Below are 26,769 nucleotides of genomic sequence, written 5' to 3'. Positions count from 1 at the left end.
ATTTTTGTTGGCATCCACTGTGGTGTAACTCAGCCTGATCACTGCTGCTCTGTAATTGTATTTAACATGATGTGACTCATAATATCTTGTCTTTTAGAGATTATACAGGGTCCCCTTCTGAGATCTCCCCTCATCAGTATTCACTTTGTGATCCCAGACATAGTCTTTTAATTCTGCATCTTCTACATGTCATACTTTGAAGAGAGACAGGGCCTAAAGTTGCGTGGTCGAGAGACTTACAAAGCAGGGGGCTAAGACTCTCCAGGAGGCGAAGCACTGGTCTCCTGGCTCAAGCCTCTTTTATTTTTGCAATTTGTCTGATAACAGCAAGCACATACAAGATAGTATTTGTCATCTTGACAGGTCGTGCACCTGCAGTGTATTCCATACTGGGTCATGAGTACGTCTGGCACCAGATAAAACATTCTTATCCCTGGCCTGGTGCCGTTTTATGTCCTTCTGGAGAGAACATGCAGTCCCAGTGGCTTTCCACCTGGGAATGGAACTGCTCTCACTTCCTTGCTGCTCTGTCCCTTTCCTTCCGAACATTCTTACGGTGCCTCCGGCTTCTTATTCTCCAACAATAGTTATTCTATAGTAAACTCATGTGGATGCAAAGTGGTGGATACTATCCTAGTCCCACCCAACTAGACACTTTCTTCAGATACTTATAATCTTCATAATGGAACCAAGTCTTTTTATAAGTATGCTGTGTGTGGTGCTTACCAAAGGATTTCACATTTTTTTCTAACTGTGTCTTTGGAGGTTAAGGAAAATCCTGCTTCTCCTTGGATCACATGACCCCATCTTAATGTTTTTTATATTTTCTCTTTTCATATTAGTTCTTGAATTTGGATCTATTTTTAAGCCACTTTAAGTTATAATTAACACCTACCAAGCTATACATATTTAATGTACCCAATGTGATGAATTTGGGGATAAGCACATACTCAATGAGTCCATCAGCACCATCAAGGACATAAACATATCCACCACTTCCTAAAGTCTCCTCCTGCCTATGTATATAATAATAATATTAATAATAATATAAATAATTTATTATATTATTTTAAAATATTTTGTGGCAAGAATGCTTATTATATGTACTACCACTTAGCAAATTTTAAGTATACAATACCATATTTTTAGTTATAGTAACTATGTTGTGTAGTATGTCTCTAGACTTATTTATGTTACTATATTTTTCAGTTTTATTGGGGGTATAATTGACTAATAAAATTGTAAGACAGTTAAAGTGTGCAAAGTGGTGATTTGATATGTGTATATATTGTGAAAGAATTCTCCCCATTGACTTAATTAGCGCATTCATCATTTCATATGTTTATCCTTTGTGTATGTATCTGAGAACATTTAAGTTCTACTCTCTTAGCAAATTTCAATTATACAATACAATGTTATTAACTGTGGTCACCATATTACATTAGATACTTGGACCTTTATTCATCTTAAAACTGAAAACTTGGTACCCTTTTACTAACATTTCTGTATTTCTCACTCGCAACTATTTTTATACTCTCTGTTTTTATGAGTTTAACTTTTTTCTTATTCCACAAATAAGTGATACGGTTTAGTATGTGTCTTTCTTTGTCTGGCTCATGTCACTCAGCATAGAGCTGGTCAGGTGCATCCAAATTGCCACAAATGACAGGATTTTTTTTCTTTTTTAAAGCTTAACAATATTCCATTGGATACATAGCACTTTTTTGATCCATTTATCTATTGCTGGACATGTAGATTGTTTTCATATCTTGCTTGTTGTGAATAGTGCTATAATTAAATATCCTCAAGATACTGATCTAATTTCTTTTGGCTATTCAGCTATATGTGAGATTGCTAGAACATGTGATGGTCCTGTTTTTAATTTCCTGAGGAAACTCCAAACTATTTTTCATACTGGCTGTACCAGTTTACATTGCCATAAACACTATATGAGGGCTCCCTTTTCTCCACATCTTTGCCAGCATTTGTTATCTATTATCTTTTTATAATAGCCATCCTAACAGATATGATTTGGTATCTTATGGTTTTGATATGCATTTCCTTGATGATTCGTGATGCTGAGCACCTTCTCACGTACCTGTTGGCCATGTGTATATGACCCTTGGAAAAATGTCTGTTCAAGTCCACTAAAAAAATATTTTCTTGCTATTGAGTTGTAAGATTTCTTGTGTATTTTAGATAATACCACTTATCGATATTTGGCTTGGAATGGTTTCCCATTCCATAGTTTGTATTTTCATTTTGTGGATGGTTTCATTTGCTAACTTGAGGCCTTTTAGTTTTGTTGTACTTCTACTTGTATAATTTTTCCTTTGCTGCCTTTGCTTTCAATGACAGTAAAAAATCATTACCAAGACCACTGTCAAGGAAATTATTGTGTCCATTTTCCTCTAGGAATTTTACAGTTTGAGATGTTACATTCAAGTGTACTTTAGTTGACTTTTGTTTATGGTGTGAGATAGATGTCAGTTTTATTTTGTTCCCTGTAGCAATCTCATATTTCAAACATGATTTATTGAAGATACTATCATTTACCATTGTATAATCTTGGTCTTTTTGTCAAAAATTAATTGATTGTGTCTGCATGTGCTTATTTTTGGACCGTATATTCTGTTCCATTAATATTTGCTTGTTTTTATGACAATATTTTATGCCAACTCTTGATCACTGTAGTTTTTTGTTTGTTTTTGTTCTGTCTTTATTGAGGAATAATTGACATATAACGTTAGATTCAGGCGTACAACTTAATGATTAGATATTTGTATGTACTGCCAAATGATCACCATAATAACATCTGTCACCATACCCAGTTACAATTTTTTCCCTTGTCATGAGGACTTTTAAGATTTAGTCTATTAGCAACTTTCAAATACGCAATATGAATTATTAACTATAGTCATATGGCAGTTCTTGTTCTTTTCTTTTTAACTTTTTTTAAATTAAATTTTAGTTAGTTAACACACAGTGCAATATTGGTATCAGGAGTAGAATTCAGTGATTCATCACTTACATACAACATCCAGTGCTCATCACGACAAGTGTACTCCTTAGTACCCATTACCCATCTAGCCCATTTCCCTTCCACCTCCGTCAATCCATAGTTTGTTCACTATCATTTAGAGTTTCTTGTTGTTTGTTTCCTTCTCTTCTCTTCACCCCAATACCCATATGTTCATCTGTTTTTTTCCTTAAATCCCACATATGAATTAAATCATATGGTATTCCTCTTTCTCTGGTTGACTTATTTCACTTAGCATAATACATTATGCTCCATCCATGTCATTGCAAATGGCAAGATTTCATTCTTTTTGAAGGCTGAGTAATATCCTATTATATATATATATATATATATATATATATATATATATATATATATACACACCACATCTTCTTTACCCATTTATCCATTGAGGGACATTTGGGTTCTCTCCATAGTTTGGCTATTGTTGAACTGATGCTATAAATATTGAGGTGCATGTACCCCTTTGAATGAGTAGTGTAATTGCTGGATCTTAGACTAGTTCTATTTTTAGCTCTTGAGGAACTTTCATACTGTTCTCCAGAGTGGCTGCACCAGTTTGCATTCCCATCAATGGTGCAAGAGGATTCCCCTTTCTCTGCATCCTTGCAAATATATGTGCTTTCTTGTGTTGTTAATTGTAGCCATTCTGACAGCACTGAGATAGCATCTCATCATGATTTTGATTTGTATTTCCCTGATGATGAGTGTTGTTGAGCATCTTTTCATGTGGCTTCTAGCCAGTTGGATGTCTTCTTTGGAAAAGTGTCTATTCATGTCTTCTGCCCATTTCTTAACTGGGTTATTTGTTTTTTGGGTGTTGAATTTGATAAGTTTTTCATAGATTTTGGATACTAACCCTTTATCAGATAGGCCATTCCAAAATATATTCTCCCATTCTGTAGGATGCCTTTTAGTTTTGTTGATTGTTTTCTTCACTGTACACAGCTATTTATCTTGAGGAAGTCCCAATAGTTCGTGTTTGCTTTTGTTTCCCTTGCCTTCAGTGATGTGTCTAGTAAAAAGTTGCTATAGCTGAGGTCAAAGGGGTTGCTTCCTGTGCCTAGGATTTTGATGGTTATCATTCTCACATTTAGGTGATTCATCCATTTTGAATTTATTTTTGTGTATGGTGTAAGAAAGTGGTCCAGTTTCATTCTTCTGCATGTTGCTGTCAAGTTTTCTTAACACCATTTGAAAACACTGTCTTCCATTGGACATTCTTTCCTGCTTTGTCAAAGATTCATTGACAGTATAGTTTTGGGTCAATTTTTTGGGTTTCCATTATGTTCCATTGATCTATGTGTGTGTTTTGTGTCAGTACCACACTGTCGTTAAAACTACAGTTTTGTAATAACTTGAAATCCGGAATTGCGATGTGTCCAGTTTTGTTTTTTTTCAGAATTGGGTTGGCTATTCGGTGTCTTTTGTGGTTCCACACAAAGTTTAGAATTGTCTGTTCTAGCTCCATGAAAAATGCTGGTGGTGTTTTGATAGGGATTTCTTTAAATGTGTAGATTGCTTTGAGTAGTATAGACATTTTAACAATGTTTGTTCTTCATATCTGTGAGTATGGAATGCCTTTCCATTTCTTTGGTCCTCTTCAATTTCTTTTATATGTGCTCTATAGTTTTCAGAGTATACTTCTTGTACCTTTTAGTTAGGTTTATTTCTAGGTATCCTATTGTTTTTGGTTCAGTTGCAGATGGAATTGATTCTGTGACTTCTTTTTCTGCTGCTTCATTATTAGTGTATAGAAATGCAACCGAATTCTGTACGTTGATTTTATGACCTGTGACTTCCCTGTATTAGTTCTAGCAATTTGTGGGTGGAGTTTTTCAGGTTTTCTACATAGAGTATTATGTCATCTACAAATAGTGAAAGTTTTACTTCTTTCTTGCTGATTTGGATGCCTTCTATTTTTGTTGTTGTTGTCTGATTGCTGAGGTTAAGACTTCTAGTACCATGTTAAATAGTAACAGTAAAAGTGGATATCCTTGTCTTGTTCCTGACTGTAGGGTAAAGGTTTTCAGTTTTTCCCCATTGAAGATGATATTAGCTGTGGGTCTATCAGATGTGCCCTTTATAATGTTGAGGTATGTTCCTTCTATCCCTATTTCTTGAGTGTTTTTATAATGAATGGATGGTGTATTCTGTCAAATGCTTTTTCTGCATCTATTGAGATCATATGGTTCTTATCCTTTCTTTTATCAATGTGGTATATCATGTTGATTGATTTGCAATTATTAAACCATCCCTACAGCCCAGGAATAAATCCTGCTTGGTCATGGTGAATAGTTTTTTTAATGTACTTTTGAAGTCGATTTGCTAATATCTTGTTGAAAATTTTTGCATCCATGTTCATCAGGGATATTGGCTTGTAGTTCTCCTTTTTCGTGGGGTCTTTGGTTTTGGAATCAAGGTAATGTTGGCTTAATAGAATGACTTTGGAAGATTTCTTTCTAATTTTGGAACAGCTGGAAGAGAATGAGTATTAACTCTTCTTTTAATGTGTGGTAGAATTTCCCTGGGAAGCCAACTGGCCCAGGACTCTTGTTTGTTGGGAGATTCTTGATTACTGATTACATTTCTTTGCTGGTTATGGGTCTCTTCAAATTTTCTATCTCTTCCTGTTTCAGTTTTTGTAGGTTGTCAGTTTCTAGGAATTTGCTCATTTCTTCTAGATTGCCCAGTTTGTTGGCGTATAATTTTTCATCATATTCTCTTATAATTATTTGTATTTCTGTGATGTTGGTTTTGATCTCTCCTCTTTCATTTGTGATTTTATCTATTTGGGTCTTTTCTCTTTACTCTTTTATAAGTATGGCTAGGGGGTTATCAATTTTGTAAATTCTTTCAAAGAACCAGCTCTTAGTTTCATTGATCTGTTCTGCTGTTTTTGTTTGTTTGTTTCTGTATCATTTACTTCTGCTCTAATCTTTATTTTTTCCTTTATTCTGCTGGCTTTAGGCCTTACTTGCCATCCCTTTTCTTTTTTTTTTTTCTTTTTCCTTTTCACTGTGAAAATGCTTTAATAGTGGCATCTGTACAGCATGTGATGTCAAGACAAGAAAAAGAGCAAGTGCACACAGAGACATGGCTATCAGAGAACAGATTGTGAGCGAATAAAGAGTTCACACAGCTTCCACGTGCTTTACTGGGTATCAGCTCTAGACCACCTCTTCCTCTTCCTCCTCCTCAAACTCGCCTTCCTCCTTGGCCGTCGGGTCCTGGTACTGCTGGTATTTGGACACCAGGTCATTCATGTTGCTCTTGGCCTCAGTGAACTCCATCTCGTCCATGCCCTTACCTGTGTACCAGTGCAGGAAGGCCTTAGGCCTGAACATGGCTGTGAGCTGCTCTGAGATGCACTTAAACAGCTCCTGGATGGCCATGCTATTGCCAATGAAGGTGGCCGACATTTTTAGCTCCCGGGGTGGGATGTCACAGACGGCAGTCTTCACATTGTTGGGGATCCACTCGATGAAGTAGCTGCTGTTCCTGTTTTGGACATTCAGCATCTGCTCATCCACCTCTTTCATGGACAAGCGGCCCCTAAACACTGTGGCCAAGGTCAGGTAGCAGCCGTGGCAGGGGTCACAGGCAGCCATCATGTTCTTAGCATCAAACATTTGCTGGGTGAGCTCGGGCACTGTCAGGACTGGTACTGTTGGCTGCCTCTGCTGGTCAGTGGGGTGAAGCCGGGCATGAAGAAATGCAGGCGGGGGAAGGGGACCATGTTGACAGCCAGCTCACGCAGGTCAGCTTTAAGTTGGCCAGGAAAGCGCAGGCAGGTGGTGACTCCACTCATGGTGGCTGACACCAGGTGGTTGAGGTCCCCATAGGTAGGTGTAGTCAGTTTTAGGGCTCTGAAGCAGATGTCATAGAAGGCCTCATTATCAATGCAATAGGTTTTGTCTGTGTTTTCTGCGAGCTGGTGGACCGAGAGGGTGGTGTTATAAGGCTCCACCATCGTGTCTGACACCTTGGGCGAAGGCACCACACTGAATGTGTTCATGATTGTGTCCGGGTACTCCTCCCGGATCTTGCTGATGAGGAGGGTACCCATCCCAGACCAGGTCCCCCCACCCAGGGAGTGGGTCAGCTGAAAGCCCTGCAGGCAGTCATAGCTCTCAGCCTCCTTCCTCACAACATCCAAGGCCTAGTCGACCAGCTCTGCACCTTCCGTGTAGTGCCCCTTTAGATGTAAGAGTAGGTTGTGTATTTGGGACCTTTCTTGTTTCTTGAGATAGGCTGTTGTTGATAGTGGCGCTACAAACATTGGGGTGCATGTACCCCTTTGAATCAATTTTTTTGTATCCTTTGGATGAATACCCAGTAGTACAATTGCTGGGTCATAGGATAGTTCTATCTTTAATTTTCTGAGGAACCTCCACACTGTTTTCCAGCATGGCTGCACCAGTTTGCATTCCCACCAACAGTGTAAGAAAATTTCCCTTTCTCCACATCCTTGCCAACTTCTGTTGTTTCCCGAGTTGTTAATTTTAGCCATTCTGATGGGTGTGAGGTAGTATCTCATTATAGTTTTGATGCATATTTTTCTGATAATGAATAATGTTGAGCATTTTTTCTTCTGTCTTTTAATCATGTGTATGTCTTCTATGGAGAAGAGTCTCTTCATGTATGAAATAAAAAGAATATTCTTTTTGTCTTTTGTACATTGACTTTAAGTTTTTGCTTTGTGTTTACCATGAGGTTTACATAAACAGCTTATATTTGTAACAATTTTAAGCTAATGAAAACTCTGAACACATACAAAAGCTCTACATTTTTACACCCCTCCTGCGCATTTATATTTTTGATGTTACAGTGTGCAAATTTTTGCATTGTTTATAAATTAACAAATTATGGTAGTTATAGTCATTTCAACCCTTTGTCTTTTAATCTTTATACTAGAGTTATGAGTGATTTACCCACTATGATCACCACATTAGAGTGCTCTGAATTTAACTATTTATTTGCTATTTCCTATAGATTTTATTCTTTCATATGTTTTTCTTTTTCTAATTAGTGTCCTTTAATTTTGGCTTAAAGAACCACCTTTAGCATTTCTTGTAAGGCTGGTCTTGTGGTGAACTTCAGTTTTTACTTGTCTGGGAAACTCTCTATTATCTCACTCTCTTCTGGCCTGCAGATTTCTGCTCAAAAATCTACATATAGTTTTATGGTGTTCTCTTGTACATATCAAGTTACTTTTCTCTTTCTGCTTTTAGGATTCTAGCCTTGTTTTTAACCTTTGACAATTTAAATTTTAATGTATTTTTAAATACATTTTATAAATTTTAATACATTTAAATATATTAATACAAAAACGTAATTTTGCTGTGGGAATTTTAGGTTCATCTTTTAGCTTCTCCCTGGGCTTCCTGTATCTGAATATTTGTTTTCCCCAGGTTAGGGAAATTTTCACTCATTATTATTTTCAATAAGCTTTCTGCCCTTTTCTCACTCTTTTCTCATTCTGATACTCCTATAAAGTGTATAATGCTCTTTTTAATAGTGCCCCATAAGTTCCTTAAATAATCTTGACTTTTTTTCATTTCTTTTATTTTCTTTCTCTTTCTCTTTTTCAATTCAGTCAATGTATTCTTCAGTTTTGTGATTTCTTTGGTATTTTTTATAATTTCCATCTCTTGGTTAAGCCTCTCACTTTGTTCATGCATTGCTCTTCCAACCACAGTGCACATCTTTATTACTGTTATTTTTATCTATCAAGTGAATCAGTTATCTCCATTTCATTAAAATCAGTTTCTGGAGATTTTTATTTTGTTCTGAGAAAATACTCATATGTTTATGTTTTCTTGAATTCTGTGTTCATTTCTATACATTAGATAAAATTGTCACCTCTCTCCATCTTAACAGAATGGTCTCATTCAGGAGATAAACGTCATCAATGAGCTTAGCCTGGCCTTAGCTCCAGTTTGCCTTTCAATCTTTTTTGATTCCCAGAGACACCTTATTTTTCTTAGTGGCTCCCAGTAGTTAAGATGTGCTAAGACCCATCAGTATCATAAAAGGGAGGATTGCATACATCTAGGGGCTCCTAGACTGGAAAACAGCATCTTAAGACAGAAACTGGAAAAGTAGGTAGTTAAGACCCTCTAGGGAAAAACAGGAGATGGACATTTTTGCCTCTTTCCTCTGTGCTAGGCCTGGCTTTATAGCTGCAGGGTTGGGTAGGGGAGGATATTCCTGTGTCTGTTAGGAACTATTTCTTTGTACAGTCCTGTGAGACTTGTGAACAGAAGTCCTATTGGCTATCAGAACTAGGTAGTTTGGGGACCTGTTCTTTGGGCAAAGGGTCAAAATCTGTGGTGCAAGACATCCTTTATAAGCTCCTTCCAGAGATACTAGAGACTTGGAGCTGGCTAGGAAGAGATACTGGGAGAGAAAGCTGCCAGCTTCTCTGGTCCCTGAGCAGGATCAAAGCCAGTCCCTTCACAGAAATCTGGTCCTCAGTCAAGATCTTTTACATTATGCAAATGGATTCATTTCAGGTAAAGACTTTGAGACGGGCAATTTTTTCTGCTCCCTCTGCGCTGAGCCCTGTGGTATAGCCTCCTAAGAGCTCCTTCTTTGTTTGCAACAGTCTTCTGGGACTTGTGAATAGAAGTTCCTTTGGCTATCAGAACCAGATGATCTGGGGACTTGTCCCTTGGGCAGCAGTGCAAAAGTTGCGGAACAGACTTATGTACACATTCGTTGCAGGGAGATATTAGTGACTTAGAGTGGGCTACAAGGAATTGGCAAAGGAGGTGTCCATCACTTTCCTCAGTCTCTGGGAAGGATCACAGCTGTCTCCTTAGAAGCCTAAGCCTTAGGTGACAGCTCTCTAAATATGCAGCCAGATCCCTTTCAGGGAAAGGGGTGGGATAGGGAAGTTTTGCCTGCTTCCTTTCTCATGAGCCTTGGAGGATATGTGTGACATGTGCTTAAATTCCTGTTAACAATCATTCCTTTGTTTGTCACAGTCTTGTGGGTCTGTGGACACAAGCTTTGTTGGCTTTCAGAACTACATGTTTTGTGATCCTGTCCTTCAGAGAAGTGTCTTAAAATGTTGGGACACTAAATGTGGGGTCGAAATCCTTTGTTCCTCAGGAAGAAACTGGTAGTTGGGATTTCCTTTCCAGTTGCGTGGTTCTGTGCCAGTTACGTGTTTTATGGTGAACGTGTGTATCTACCTGTTTCAATGTGAGTATTTTCTCAGTTGCTCAATGTGTAGGAGTCCTTCTGGTGTTTTTTGGACTTCTTTTAGAAGTAATTGCTTCATGTGTACATGAAGATTCAGTGTGTATATGGTAGGAGTAAAATTCCAAAGCCTTCTATGTTACCATCTTGGTCAACCTCTTACCTGTTATTTTTTATTCCTTGGTTTTCAATAGTCCCATGAAATTCAGGAAGTATTTGTAATGGATTAAGCTCTCCCTTATTGGATTTCATAAATCCCTTAAAAATATTCCAGTACTTCCAGTTTAGTTATTGATAGGTACTGCCATGTGTTACATATCAGTATTTTGGAAACAAATAACAACAACAACAACAACAAAAACTTTATTCCTTTCAATAATCTCATGTCTCAAAAATCAAAGCACTTGCTTTAGGATCATTATCATATATCAACTTAATAAAAAAACCTCAGTTTTAATTCTCAGTTTAGTGCACAAGTTTCTGATTTTTGGTGGTTTGTGCCCACTTCTTACCTCTGGTAATAAGCATCAGCCTTTTTTGTCTAGTTTCATCATTAGAACATATTAGAGAAAAAAAACAGGCAAAAGGAAAACTGAATTACATAAAAGAACAATATGTGCAATGTTATTTTAAAATATTCTCCTGATACACAATTTACTGACCATTAGTCTTTAATGTCTCTTAACAGGCAATATATAATTCTTATGACTTAATAAAACAATTATTTTCTATATACATACCTCTGTTCACAGGGCAATGGTTGAGAATTTTTAAAACCACAGTTTCCAAATTTATCACGCAGAGAATTGATTTCTTTGTAACAGGCAAACGGAGCACCTTGAGCACCTAAAAATGCAAACACATCTGTTAAATTATTATTATTAATCTAAATTAAATATTTTTTCCATAAAAAACTAATGAAACTCTTATTCCATAAACAAAAAATCATGAGCTTGGTCATACTTTTTTCTGTGTGTATCTTGTCAATGCAAGTAGAAAGAAACAATTGTCTTAGCTAATAGAAAACAGAAAAAAATTATATCTATTGCAGTAACATTATATTATTATTAACAGTAATTGGCTGTCCCTTGCTGTGGGAATGTATACTGCCTCATCCAATGAACATTAGACATGACATTGTAATTTGAAACATGTCACTTATGGGCAGAAACCTTCAGAACTGAGTGTCAGATCCTCTTCTCTGATGGAGGATATGCAATGTTTTAAGTAGACGTTCACCTGTCACTTTGGGTATCATAGTGAAAGCAGTGTGGAGTAGCAGAATAGTTGTATTGGATATCTTAGATGTTTTAGGGTTCTTTCCATTTCATTAAACACATGAATTGGTACTCAAAAGTGGAGTTCCCCGGTAAAATGTGTCTAAAATATGTGGCATTGTCATTGAAGCCTGGTAGTAGGTGGTAATAAAATTACTATCATTGGATAAAGAAGACTAATGCATGCTATGGGAGGATAAAACACTTGAACAAACTCTCTTCTCAGCAATTGAAAGGGAAATCATAGCCTTAATAAACTTGTCTTAGGCAAAGAAGTAGGGAAGCAGAAACTATCTTGGTTACCATTGGCTACATTTGACCAGAAGGTAAAGGTACTCAAGAAAAAGATAAACTAAACTCAGAAAAGAATCTGTTATTTCAGAGACAGTAATTAAAAAAAAATTGAGAAAGCCTAGAAATATGTCCATCCTACAGCATTGGGGTGGATAATGATGGATGCTGGCTGATGGAAACTAGCCAAATTATTATGCTTATTTGATTGTTCTGTATCTCTTCCATGATGGATGCTCATTGGTAGGTGTTAACTGGTGGATTAAAACAAAGACCTTCACATTATTGTTCATTTCCATGTGTCTTAGCATATTTTTCTATTCCAGAACTCTTGCCTCTAATCTTCTGGTCTTTCCACACCCAGGCACCTCACCAACAAACTAGGCCCTTTGTCATTGTTCAAGAGAATATCTATAATCTACTTCTGGCTATTTTTCCTTCCACAGAAACAAATGACCAGATGGTCAGTATCTTTCTTTCAAGGCAACCTCCAAAGTGAGGCTGCAGTATAGCTACTGCTTTTTCCCCCACTTATGACTAGTGACTGAGCCAACACATCTATAAAGCAAACATAAGCTTGTTCTTCTAAGTGTAACTTGGTCATTGTGAAACCCCATGAAATTTCATAGGTATGAGCTAAGGGAGATGCAAAGGATCTTTTTGCTTGTGCTTGAACCCAGGTGAATGAATGACTTCCATCTACCTGACTATTTAACTTAGTTGGTCTGATATAACAAAGCTTATACTGTATAGTTCTGAACACATGGGTTTTTGGTGTCTGAAAGTCAGATTCTTCATCTCTACAAGAGTCAGTAGTGTGCTCAGAGTGGTTTTGTCAAAGTGGTAACGTTCTCCAGTTTAGATGGAACAATCTTTCTCCAAAACCCCAGAGAACTGCTCTATTACTCTCCCAAAGAGGCTTGGTATAAGTCCCATATAGCAGTTTTTCTCATGACCCACACCTCTAATATTATTGGGGCTGCTGTGTTTTATAATTCAGAATGCAGGGCTTCTTGCGTTGCAGCTTTGACATGCTGCAGAACCCTTTCCTGCTTTTCACATCACTCCACATTAGCAACCTTTCATGTCATCTGGTAAATGAAATCAAGCAGTACTTCCCCATGTGGGATATACTGACTCCAGAACCCAAAGAGGCCTACCAGGTGGTGTGCTTTTTTAGTTAAATGAGATGCAAGATACACACCATTTGGTTTTACTTTGCAGGGGACGTCAGATAATACGTCTGATCACTGGATCCTTAAAAATTTTACTGATGACAAATTCCTAAACATTTTGAAAGTCTGTCTCCTGCCCTTTATAGAAAATGTGCTTTACTTAATCCTCCAGCATTCTAGCAGTGCTTTTCTTATTTAGCTGGATTAGAACAAAATCATTGATGGAGTAGAAAATGTGATATATTTTAAGATGTCCACATCTCTACAACTTTATGATTGGCAGCAAAACTCAACATTAATGTCATTATCCATTCCACGTGAAAGCAGACGGTTGCTAATTCTTTTTTTAAAATAGAAACAGAAAAGAATATATTTGCCAAATCAGTGGCTATACTCCTACCACATATGCTATCCTGCTCTAGCATAGACACCACATCTGGCATAGTGGGTGCAATTAATCTACTGCTTGTCTGCATTTGCAGTGGAATGCTATCATCTTCCAACACCATCTGGTTTCTACAAGAATCATATTGAATAATTAAATATATATACATATATATACATGTATATGTATATGTATATATATACTGCTAACCACCTCTGCATCCTTTAGATTTTTAAAGGTAGTATTAATTTCTGGTAGGAGAGAGTTACAGAGGCTTTCTCCATGGCCTTATCAAATAGCCCAAGGACATAATTATGGGACTGCACAAACTATTAATATGTCAAACCTGATGATATCCTCTAGGACTAAAAAATAATTGCCAAATGGATTTGTGGACCCTGTGGACCCATTGTGCACTGAAAGTTGTCAAAGATTCTATTCCCTTGGTAATTTCAACATTTAAATCTCACTTAGAGTGGGCCATTGTTTCCATCTTTCTGGAAACAATCCTAATAGAAATTTTTACTGTCTTCTAGGATCCTTGCCAGGGTGTTAAGTCTTATTATCTTAGGAGAGTACTTCCAAAATAATAAACTCTCTCTTACCCAATCTTATGTTCCCCTACCCAATGTTATGATCAAGCACTCTCAGAATCCAGTTCCATGTACACTCCCTTGATTCTGGCAGTAATTGCTGTCTAGGACCTGTAGCTCTATCGGGGTATATTTCCTTTACTCCCTTATAAATTCCAGCACATCCTGGCTCTATTTTGCTGTGACTTGAACTTGACTTACAGTTAGTGGCCAGGACATGTAGGAGAGAGATCCTGATGGGGATACAATTTGTGTTATGAGTGACAGGTTTCCACATTATCTTCATATAATGGGAACATACTTATGTCATTATTAATTGGTGCAGGTGGTGGTGTGAATGATCAGTGCTGTACCATTTTATAAATTCAGTAGTTTCAGAGAAGTCTGGAGGCTAAAATTAGAGAGAACACATTTTCAACTGTTCCCCTCCTAAGCATAGGTTTCATTCTTCTTCCAACCAGAACCTTAATTATGGAAAAACAGACTTCACTGAGAATTTAACCTCCTCTGAAGTTCCTTCAACTTGATAATTAAGACTTTCTCTAACCTTCTATTTGATATATCCCTATATAGAGGGATTCAAATTTAAGGTAAAAGAAATATATAATAAAGAGCAATACCTTCTCCAAATATCTGGGCACACTGGTTATCAGTAGTTTGGCATCGTCCATTATAACAATATGCAGTTCCCAACCTACACAGCTGACCATTTGACGCATAAGTGTCAGGAACACAATTACTAGAGGTTCCATTGCAATATTCTGTAAAATCACATTCTTGATCAATACTCTTTCTACAAGGAGTGCCTGCTAATGATATCTAGGAGGAAAAAGAAAAATAAAATCATATTCTATGAATAACTATTCTTAGTGAAGAGATTTGTCATATAAAATATACCTAATTATTTATATTTAGGAGAATCACAGAATTCCCAAGGCTGTGAGTTATCTGATGAAAAAGTCAAGTACAGTGTTTATAAATTTGCACTTTGTAGTTCTTTCTTTTCAATTGGTTGTTATTAGCATTGATGTAAAATACAATTTCAGAAATTTTCTCTTTTGTATGAAGACTTTGTACCATCTGTTTTAGTGATGAGGAGAGACAAAAAGGATTTAGGTGTTTAAAGGAGCTGCTTTTAATTAAGACCTTGGATTCTGTAAGAAAAGTCCCTTTAGTTTTGACCCTTTATCCCACAATCAAATACCTGGATGTCTTGGGCTGCATACTTACCCCTCATGTCCTTTTCTCTTAACTGTCAGAGATGTGCCTCTAATTCTGCCTTCAGTTGTAAGCTGGTGACTCTGACATGCTTAGTTGTGGTTGTTGCATACACACTTGTGAGTTAGCCACTGTTTGAATGATGCTGCTTTTAAGAGCTTTTTCTCTCTCTTTTAGTTTATTTATTTTGAGAGAGACAACGTGAGTGGAGGAGGGGCAGAGAGAGATGGGGAGAGAGAAATACCAACCAGGTTCCACACTGTCAGCACAGAGCCCAATGCAGGGCTCCAACTCATGAAACCATGAGATCAGGACCTGAGTCAAAAACGAGAGTCGGGCTTTTTACCAACTGAGCCACCCAGGTGTCCCAAGAGTTTTTTCTTTTTAAAATTTTTTAACGTTTATTCATTTTTGAGAGATGAAAGAGAGACAGAGCATGAATGATGGAGGGGCAGAGAGAGAGGGAGACACAGAATCTGAAGCAGGCTCCATGCTCTGAGCTGTCAGCACAGAGCCTGATCCGGGGCTCAAACTCACGAACCGCAAAATCATGACCAGAGCTGAAGTTGGCCACTTAACCGACTGAGCGGCCCAGGCACCCAGGGGTTTTTTCAAGGTACAGTAGATTTTTGAAATTTCAGGTAACTGGAAAATTTTCAACTTTTTATTTAAAAGTCTTTTGGAAAGGCTGAAACAAAGTGAAAATATACAAAACGAATCATTTTTGCTTTGCAAAAATTCACACAGGTGTTTACTATTTATTCTGTAAACCTCACTGTTTATAAAAGTTCAGTAACACTTGAACTTGAATTTGTCTAACACTGTAGGGATTCTGGTTTCTGCCATATCTTTGTACATTCTAACAAAGTTATATGGAATGTTTGTGAGTTAGTTTCCATACCATCAAAATGTACTGCCACTCAAGACTGTAAAGAAAGAGCACACTTTTTGGAGGGTTGAGACAAAACTTTTAAAAGTTTTCCATAATTTGTGACTAATAAAAAGCCAGTTTGCATATTTTTAAATAATAAATACCTATTTAAAAAAAACAAACAAACCAAAAAAGAATGGGTTACTGACAAGCACCACAACATGAATGAAACTCAAATGCTATTATGATAACATGCCTAATTACAATGTTTACATATACGATTCAATTTGTATTTCTGCAAAAAGAAAATTACAGATGCAGAAAACAGATCTGTAGTTACTGGGGTCTGTGGGTGGAGGTACAAAGAGGCATAGGGTGATTTTTTGAGAGTGCTGATGAAATCACCTATCCTTTGATTGTGGTGCTAGTTATAAGACTGAATGTTTCTTATAATACTCAGAAGTATTCACTAAAAGAATTTTACTATAATAAAATTATAATATAGTAAGTTATACCCGAGTTGAAAAATTGGGCAAAAGAATATATGGAATATTTATGTGTATATAATATATCAGAATTTTTTAATTATAAAATATTTTTCATTATTAAACTTGCTTTCTCATCTGAACATATATCTTAAAGATAATATGTATTAGTGCATGCATATTTAGCCTGCAGTTATTAATTCTTGTATAATGTACAATAATTTGTGATCATTCTAGTACCAATTGTTGACTACTGCAAATAATTCTATAATTAATATTCTTTTTTTTTTTTTAATTTTTTTTTTTTCAACGTCTATTTATTATTTTTGGGACAGAGAGAGACAGAGCATGAACTGGCGAGGGGCAGAGAGAGAGGGAGACACAGAATCGGAAACAGGCTCCAGGCTCCGAGCCATCAGCCCAGAGCCTGACGCGGGGCTCGAACTCACGGACCGCGAGATCATGACCTGGCTGAAGTCGGACGCTTAACCGACTGCGCCACCCAGGCGCCCCTAATTAATATTCTTTTTTGAGCATTCCATACATGTATATACTTCTAAGATATATAAATAAGAAACTGATAATTTATACTTTGTTCAGAGATACTCAAATATTGCTTACCAAAGGGATTATAGCAATTCAAAATTCCATACTCTCCAAAAAATAACTTTATCTCTTCTCTGGTTAATATCTGACATTGTTGTTTTTAAGATTACCATTTGAATAACTACATTAGATATTGTGCTAATTGTTTTTATTTGTGTTTACCTTAATTACTGCAGATGAAGTACACACACTGGAGTACAACTCTACCTCCATTATTGTAAATTGCCTGTAGAGCCCCTTTGCCTGTGAGTCTGTGTGGGGGGCGGGGGGAAGGGGAGATTTGTCTTTCACTTATCCATGTCTGAGAGTTCTTTGTATATCCTATACACTACACATTTTGTCTGCTGCAAAATTGGCTTATATTTCCACATTTACCATTTATTTGACTTCACGATTTCCTTGAGAGTTGATAATATTTTGATATAGTAATGTATATATATACTTTCTTTATGTGATGATTTAGAAGATGGTAAACTGTGGTTTCAACACAACAGAATAATCAGTACCTATCTGTGATGTCTTCTTTAATTCATATTAGTTTTACTTTTTACTTGTGGTTGTTGATGTGCTCTCCATTTTGTCCACTGAACCACTTCTATATTCTCTTTATCAATTCCACATAAATTTAATTGATTATTAATCATGATCACATCTATGATCACAGCTTAATTTCCTTTTTATAAATATTGGAAAATTACCTCACATTTTGATGTACAGCAGGGTCCAGAACCACATTTTGCTGAGCTTTTCAGTTTACATGTATGAAAATCACAGCACTTCTTAAATTGACATTCCTAAAATTTCATAAGAAATATTATTGTAGTTCAACTACTTAACAGCTTTCATTTATTAATCTCAACTTCTATTTAATACACTTATATGTTCAACTTTTCAGTTATACAATGTAGTTATATTCAATGAAATTTTATTATTTTATTATTTCTAGAATGTCCAAAAGAACATATAACTGTAAAAACTAAGTAACACCTAAAATAAAAGTTGATCAATAACATTATCTAAAGTCATTGGAAATTAATTCATAAATTACCAACATGAAAGTATATCCTTGAGGAAAAAAAGTGTAAGTTTCCAAGAGAAGACCTTCCCCAATTTTGTTTTTACTGATTGGTTTACTAAGGTTTCATTTTGTGAATAAAATTAAATAGAGTTAAGCAATAGTTATGATAAAAAACAAAGTTAGTATAGTATAGTATAGTAATCATGTGTCATGCTTTGTTTTACTGTAATGAAGTTAATAAAATGGATATGTTAATAAATTTATATATTTTACAAGTAAAAGACAGCAAACTTACTCACATTGGGTGATAAATAAATAATAAACTAAATATTGTTTCCATGTAAATAAATTGCATCTATGCAATTCTTTAATATTTTTATATTAACACTTTCTAAAAAACCAAACATTTTCTATTTACTCAAAAAACAAGTTTTAAAGATATTGTCATTTATTATGGAGGTATGATTATTCTTTACTTTTTTTTTTTAATGTTTGTTTATTTTTGAGAGAAAGAGAGACAGAGTGTGAGCTGGGGAGGGTCAGAGAGAGAGAGAGGGAGACACAGAATCTGAAGTAGGCTCCAGGTTCTGAGTTGTCAGCACAGAGCCTAATATGGGGCTCAAACTGTGAGATCATGACCTGAGCTGAAGTCAGATGCTTAACTGACTGAGCCACCCAGGCACCCCTGATTCTTCTTTATTTTTAATATTCTTTTTGTTTCTGCTTTTTCACGTGTCTATGTGATAGACATGCATTTATAAACATTCCCACCCTAGAAATAATATAGAAAATATAGAATAAAAGTTGAAGTTGTTGTTATACTCCCCAGATTCTCCAGGAGTAAGTTCAATATCATTATGTGTGTGTGTGTGTGTGTGTGTGTGTGTGTGTGTGTGTGTTCTTTCATGGACAGTAAATGAAGATGCTCTCCCAACCATGTTTATCAATACTAATTATGACCAAATCAGTTTAACTTATAATGAACTAATGGGGAAATGGGGTCTCATATTTTTGTTATCATTTGTCTAATTACTAGTGAATGTGAGTGAATTTTCATTTTGTACAACCTTATGAATTAAATAATCATTTATTTTGACCACTTTGAGCATTATGCATAACAGGTTTGTTTTTCCCTCTTTTCCTCACTAAATAGTGTGAACAGATTTTACCTAGTACCCAGTTATCCTTTCTCCATTCTATGTGTTTATTTATTTATTTTTTAATTCAAATTCAAGGTAGGTAACATACAATGTAGTCTTGGCTTTAGGAGTAGAACCCAGTACTTCATTTCTTACATATGACACCCAGTGCTCATCCAGAAAAGTGACCTCCTTAATGTGCATCACCTGTTTAACCCATACCCCCACCCATCTGTCCTCCAGCAACCCTCAGTTGGTTTTCTGTACTTAAGAATCTCATGGTTTGCCTCCTCTGTTTTATCTTTTTTCCTTCCCTGCCCCTATGTTCATCTGTTGATTTTCTCAAATTCCATATGAGTGAAATCATATTATATCTTTCTCCAACTGACTTATTTTGCTTAGCATAATACACCCTAGTTCCATCCACGTTGTTGCAAATGGCAAGAATTAATTCTTTTTCATCACCAAGTAGTATTCCATTGTATAAATATACATCACATCTTCTTTATCCATTCATCAGTTAATGGACATTTGGGCTGTTTCCATACTTTGGCTATTGTTGATAGTACTGCTATAAACTTTGGTGTGCATGTGCCCCTTCAAAACAGCACTTCTGTATCCTTTGGAAAATACTCAGTAGTGCAATTGCTGAGTTGTATAGTTCTATTTTTAACTTTTTGAGGAATCTCCATGCTTTTTTCCAGGGTGGCTGCACCAGTTTGCATTCCCACCAACAGTACAAAAGGGTTCCCTTTCACTGCATCCTTGTCAGCATCTAATGTTTCCTGAGTTGTTAATTTTAGCCATTCTGATAGGTATGAGGTCATATCTCAGAGTGGTTTTGATTTGTATTTCTCTGATGATGAATGATGCCAAGTATCTTTTCATGTGTCTGTTGGCCATCTGGATGTCTTCTTTGGAAAAGTGTCTATTCGTGTCTTCTGTCCATTTCTTCACTGGATAATTTGTTTTTTGGGTGTTGAGTTTGGTAAGTTCTTTATAGATTTTGAATACTAACCCTTTATCTAATATTGCAATTGCAAATATACTCTCCCATTCCGTTGGTTGCCTTTTAGTTTTGTTGATTGTTTCCTTTGCTGTATAGAAGCTTTTTATCTTGATGAGGTCTCAATAATTCATTTTCGCTTTTATTTCCTTTGCCTCCAGAGACGTGTCAAGTAAGTTCCTGCGGTCTAGGTCAAAGAGGTTGCTGCCTGTGTTTTCCTCTAGGATTTGGATGGTTTCCTGTCTCAAATTTAGGTATTTCATCCATTTTGAATTTATGTTTTGTGTATGGTGTAAGAAAGTGGTCCAAGGTCATTCTTCCGCATGACGTGGTCCATTTCTCCCAGCACCATTTGCTAAAGAGATGGTCTTTTTTTCCATTGGATATTCTTCATGCTTTGTCAAAGATTATTTGGCCATATGTTTGTGGATCCATTTCTGGGTTCTTTATTCTATTGATTTATGTGTCTGTTTTGTGCCAGTATCATACTATCTTGATTACAGCTTTGTAATACAGCTTGTGATGCCTCTAGCTTTTTCTTTTTCAACATTACTTTGGCTATTCAGGGTTTTTTGTGTTTCCACACAAATTTTAGGGTTGCTTGTTCTAGTTCTGTGAAAAATTTTGATAGGGATTGCATCGGTGTAGATTGCTTTGGGTAGTATCGACATTTTAACAATATTTGTTCTTCCAATCCACGAGCATAGAATGTTTTTCCATTTCTTTGTGCCTCTTTCAATTTCTTTCATAAACTTTCTACAGTTTTCAGTGTACAGATCTTTTACTTCTTTGGTTAGGTTTATTCCTAGGTTTTTTTTTTTTTTTTTTTGGTGCAATTGTAAATGGGATTGATTCCTTGATATCTCTTACTCTTTTATATCTTTATAGATATCTTTATCTGCTTCATTATTGGTGTATGGAAATGCAACCAATTTCTGTACGTTGACTTGATATCCTGAGACTTTACTGAATTCGTGTATCCGCTCTGTTTTTTGGTGAAGTCTTTTGATTTTCTATGTAGAGTATTATGTCATCTTCAAAGAGTGAAAGTCCAACTTCTTCCTTACCAGTTTGGATGCCTTTGCAATGGGCTTTCTCCCTAAGATCAGAAACATGACAAGGATGTCCACTCTTACCACCTGTGTTCAAAATAGTACCAGAAGTCCTAGCCTCAGCAACCTTCTATATGTTTATAATATTTGTTTGCAGCCTATTGTTTATCTTATTAATGGTGCCTGTCATTTTGTGAAATTTGTAATGTTCTTCTTGATGACTATTGGGTTTTATGTCTCCTTACCATGACCGCCATTATGTAAAGACTTATCAATACTTTATATTTTAATGCTATTTAAAACATACATATTTATTTTTTTCTGAAATTTATCTCTCTATATTTTGTGGAATATTCATTCTAATATTTATTAATTGTCATTATATTTGTGAATACAAGAATGAATGCACACATCTGCATGTATGTGGGTAGGTTCATAAAACAGGGCTTCCATTTGTGAAAAATGAGGGATATTTATGAAGATATAGATGTCCATGCCATTCTGCCAAAGACCTCCTGGAACCTACCTGTTGTTGAACAAGTTGGATTCATTACTATTGTCAGCAAAAGAGGACATACACCATGCGAAACTATTGTAGTCCTCAGTGAGAGGATGTAATTACAGGATTCAAGCTTGTGTAATTTGAGGGGATTTAACAAATCTGGGCTTTGCCACATTAGATGCTGTTAGAAACAAAGGGGTGCATCTCTGAGTATTCTAAGAATTCTTATCTAGAAGAGGAAACTACAACAATACCAAGTCAAAATTGGTAAAGGAATAGTAATCACTCATATTAGCCAGGATGGGAGGGTGTTTGGTCATTTCTGTGACTTGAAAACTTTTCAAGTTTTACTTGTATTCAGACATAGAGAGTGTCCTTGTTATTTTTCTTCATCGATCATGATCACAGACATTGACCTTTTATGAAATTGTTTATGTTCAACAGGAGACCCACACAGCCTATCCGTGTCAAGCCAGCTCCTAGCAACACCAAGGCCCAGCTGATATTATTAGGCCAGATCCTGCATGTCAGGGGTTGCTTTTCCCTTCCTTAAAGGCACTGCACTGGATTTACAGATAAACCCTTATGACATTAACCATTTCCGTCCTGAGAATAAATGTTATATATCTATATAACTTGTACATGTTTAGATAGTTAAATTAATTGATTATATATATATATATATATATATATGTGTGTTGATATATAAATAGATACATATATATATAAATGTCAATTTTCACTTCTTATTCCAATGGCCAATACCACATTGAATGAAATTAAATAGCGTCATAGTATGTTTGATGATTGTTAAGGCAAGATTTCCCTCAAACCAACTCTTTTTCTAAAAAGTTACTTGTATTCTTCTATAGATCCCTTTAGGAAAAACTTTCAAATAAACTCTCCAAGTAACATTATTCCTAATCAATATTCTAAATATACTTATCCTTATACATTGATAAAATTGATATATTATTATAAGGATAATTACACTATCCATGCAGTCATTGAATCAATAAGCATTTATTGAGTACTTTGTATGTATCAGATACTAGTCTTGTGATCAAGCAATGGTCAAGATATGGACTATATTCATTTTAACTTTCTGTAATTTTTTGGGGAATAACACTTCATTTTAATTACTGTGTATGTGTGTTTATGTGTGCACATTTGTATGTTGAATTTGCTGTGGATGGTAATTGTCCCAAATTATTAATATGGATGCATAAACTCATTTAGTTTTTATTTCTAGATGAAAAAAATGAGTATATCACTTTTTTCTATAATTTAGAAAATATATCAAATTAGCATAATTTCTTTTTTTTAATTTGAATATAGTTGGCACACAACATTACATTAGTTTCCAGATGTACAAGATAGTGATTCAACTTTTCTATACATTATGCTATGCTCACCATAAATGTGGCTACCGTTTGTCACTATACAATGCTGTTACATTATCACTGACTGCATTGTCTATGCTGTGCTTTCATTAATTAAAAAAATCACCAGCAGAGCCATGTGGTGTGGACTTTTCTTTGATGAGGAGTTTTGAAAGTATAGATAGGATTTCTTTAATATATTTTTCTTAATAATGCTATTCACATTTTAAATTTCTACTCATGTTGGTTTTTGTAAGTGCTTTTTTCAAGGAATTTGTCTATTCAATTTAGGTGGTTAAATTTACTAGTATAATGTTCATATCACCTTACCATTTTAATGTCATATTATATAAGATCTATACGATGTCTCATCTTTAGTTACTGTTATTGTTGAATTTTTATTACTGTTAATAGGGGCATATCTATACCTATATTTATATCTATATCTATCATCTGTCTATCTATCTATCTATCTATCTATCTATCTAAACAACTTATATTTAGTTAATGGATGACTGAATGCAGAATCTTTGCTAACCTTGGATCCATTGAACCTACTGTGAGGTGGTCTTTTTCAAGGGCTCCAGGTATTACCTGGATTCTCTATACACTCACCCTACTCCTTATGGTGTTTTGGGTCCTCTCATGTGAGTACCATGAGCAAAGATTCTGCATGCAATCATCCTATATGATCTGGGTATTTCCCATTCCCCAGTGTATAGTTAATCCAGTAAAAGGCTATAGGTTACTCTATTGGAGAGGGGAATGACTGAGGAAAGTGCTATTTTCTATCATTACTGGAGATTGCAGGATTTCATCGTCTATCTGAATAGTGAGCTCAAACTCTGATACTAGCTTGGGTCTGGAAATGTAGCAAGAGACTATCAATTTCCATTTGTAGCAATTGGCATCAGTCCTCTGCTTTTTCTTAATTTTTAGTTATATAAATAAAGAAATATGGTAACTGGTGACCCAGATCTTTCTTAACTATTAGTATAAATCCATGCAGCTCAAAACCATAGTTTCCATCTATGCTTTTCTTCCCTTTATGCTAACTACATCCATTTGGCTGTTATTGCTAAGTACTGCCACTTGGCCTCTGCTATTTTGGTATTCAATGATCCCTAGTGACACAGGGTGCCCAACTTTGTAATGGTGCTTCCAATGGTCAATCCCTATCTATACAAGAAAGCTACCATTCAACAATACTTGGACCTTCTTAGTAGCACATTTTTTCATTGTTTTACTGAAAGCAGTATTTGGTGAGCCACCCAAATAATTGGATGCTAGATCTTTTATTCTTACATTTTGTTATAATATGACCACTATTCTGAGTTTTTGAGACCCTTCCATGTTTCTATATTAAGGTAGTTCTGGCAATAAACAAATAATAAAACAGTTCTGGAATATGAACCTCATTTATTGTGGGCCAGACTGCAATGTTCAAAGATTCATCCAGCAGCAAATCAAGACTGGCTCCAAATCTCCTTGCCTAATAGATCTTTATTCGGTAGAGATTATCATCCTATCAATAAACCCTACCCTATCCAGGCCTATATTTACCGCTGTGAGCCAGCATTTTTAGCATCTATTCATGGCATATTATCCAGGTTTTTGTACATACATATTAACAAATTCTACAAATTCTTAAAAAATAATCTCTTTATCCTAATAGCAGAAAGTACTTTCTCACTTGGGCCATACTTAGATTTGATGCAGTCTAGAACCAATGAGGGAAGGCAGGGACAGATCTTGAAAAGAACAAGCATCATCTTGTGAGACATCCATCGCTTGTGAACACATCTTTGTGTGGTCTCTAGGCAATTTGAAGCTACCTTCTTCCACCATTGAGCTAGCAGTGACTTCCCAGAACAGAGATTTCTGAGAAATTTGAAGGTTTAGGTTTCTAAAGTCCATCATTTCAAATGTCCTGAACCTATAAATGAGTACATTTTGTTATCTGGCCAGCAATACATCCACTTTCATAATCTTACCCTGAGTGTATGCTTCCTAGGAAAACTTCTGGTACCAGCTGACTTGGTTTTAGTTCCCCAAGAAACAGACCACTAAGCAAGGATGCAGACAAGTACTTTATTTGGAGAGTGTACTAGCTCCGTAATGAGGCTGTCACAAATTACCAAAAACCTAGCAACTTAAATAATTATCTTATAGTCTATAAATCAAAAGTTTAAGTACATAAACTAGTCCAGATCCTCTGCTTATGGTATCACAAAGGTAAAATCAAGATGTGAATAGGGCTATGTCCTTATTGGAGGCTTTGGGAAGGAATTCACCTCAAGTCTCATCCAGATTGTCTGCCCAATTAAGTTCCTTGTGGTTATAGTACAGGGATTCCTGTTTCCTTACTGGCTATCAGTCAAGGGCATGTTTTCTTCTCCTAGAAACTAATTACATTCCTTCTGTGCTTCCATGTTCCTTCCTTCAGCAACAGCAGGTTGGGTCCCTCTTTCCAAATATTTTTGAGTCTTCTGCTACTTCTGTGACTTCACTTAGAGAAAGCTCTCTGTTTTTAAGGATTCATTTGATTAGATTGGACCTACTGAGATATTCCAGGATAATGTCCCTATCTTAAAGTCCATAACCTTAATAACTTCCGCAAAGCACCTCAGTAATATAACCTACCACAATTCAAAGGATTAGAGTGAGGACATCTTTGAAGGTCTATTCTACCTACCGCCAAAACACTAAGAGCAAGATGGGAGCAAGATGTTAAGGAAGGGAAACAAGCCAGTACATATAGGTTTGTGAGTTGCTTACTGCTCTCTTAAGCTAAATCCCACAGGTACTTCTAGGAAATGATATAAAATAGGGGGCATCAAAACATTTTATGTAAAGAGTGAAATATCAACTATTTGCAACTTTGCTAAAATAGTGCACCTTATGGCTTCTATTGCAAGTGTTCAACTCTGCCATTGTAGCACAAAAGCAGCCATAGATAATATGTAAATGTATGGGCATGGTTGTCATTCCGATAAAGTTCCATTTACAAAAATATGTAGCAGCTAAATTTTGTCCACTGGCCAGTTTGCAGAACTCTGATACTGAGCATATTTCATAGAATTTCCTTGTAAGAGTCAAGGAATCTGGGGCAATTATCCACCAAATACCCTTCATAATTATTTGAGGGTTAATCGTTAGCCCCAAGTGCACTAAGTCCACCCTGCTAAAAGCTGAGCATTGCTACTGAGACCAGAGGAGGTACTCCAACAAAAAGTCTTAGATACTTGAAACAAATACTCTCTCCAGGAATAGTCAATGCTGAGAAGATACTGGTAGGCCACTGACAGTGTCTGTTGTAAGTGACAATATGTATGTCTACAGCTGGTAGCTGTGGAAATTCACAATGTGCAGACCTAGCTCCAGATTCTGTTGCTTTATTCTATCCTTCATTAAAAATAACCAGGTTTTTTTTTGGTGGCAATTGGCACTGTATCTAGGAGGATGTGAATACAAGATGAGCATAGTATCACTAATTAGAAAACTAAGATGACTTTAGAAA

At 36.0% G+C, this 26,769-nt stretch overlaps 1 protein-coding gene and 1 pseudogene across 2 annotated transcripts in view; both read right to left on the bottom strand.

The window, feature by feature from the left end:
• Positions 1 to 26,769, bottom strand: part of ADAM18 (ADAM metallopeptidase domain 18) — a 145,840-nt gene that overhangs the window by 60,558 nt on the left and 58,513 nt on the right. For both annotated transcript variants that reach the window (XM_086702895.1, XM_086702896.1), the window contains exons 13-15: positions 17,849 to 17,944; positions 14,591 to 14,789; positions 10,990 to 11,095 (exon numbers count right to left, since the gene is read on the bottom strand). In XM_086702895.1, coding sequence (XP_086559021.1) covers positions 10,990 to 11,095; positions 14,591 to 14,789; positions 17,849 to 17,944 — 401 coding nt within the window. The remainder of the gene's footprint in view (positions 1 to 10,989; positions 11,096 to 14,590; positions 14,790 to 17,848; positions 17,945 to 26,769) is intronic.
• Positions 6,094 to 7,124, bottom strand: LOC112858072 (tubulin beta-4B chain pseudogene; annotated as a pseudogene).

The sequence above is a fragment of the Puma concolor genome, chromosome B1 (assembly GCF_028749965.1).
Source record: "Puma concolor isolate L17-30 chromosome B1, mPumCon1.1.hap2, whole genome shotgun sequence".
Classification (NCBI taxonomy): Eukaryota; Metazoa; Chordata; class Mammalia; order Carnivora; family Felidae; genus Puma; species Puma concolor.
The sequence above is the reverse complement of the archived record's forward strand: the minus strand, read 5'-3'. Positions and strand labels throughout refer to the sequence as shown.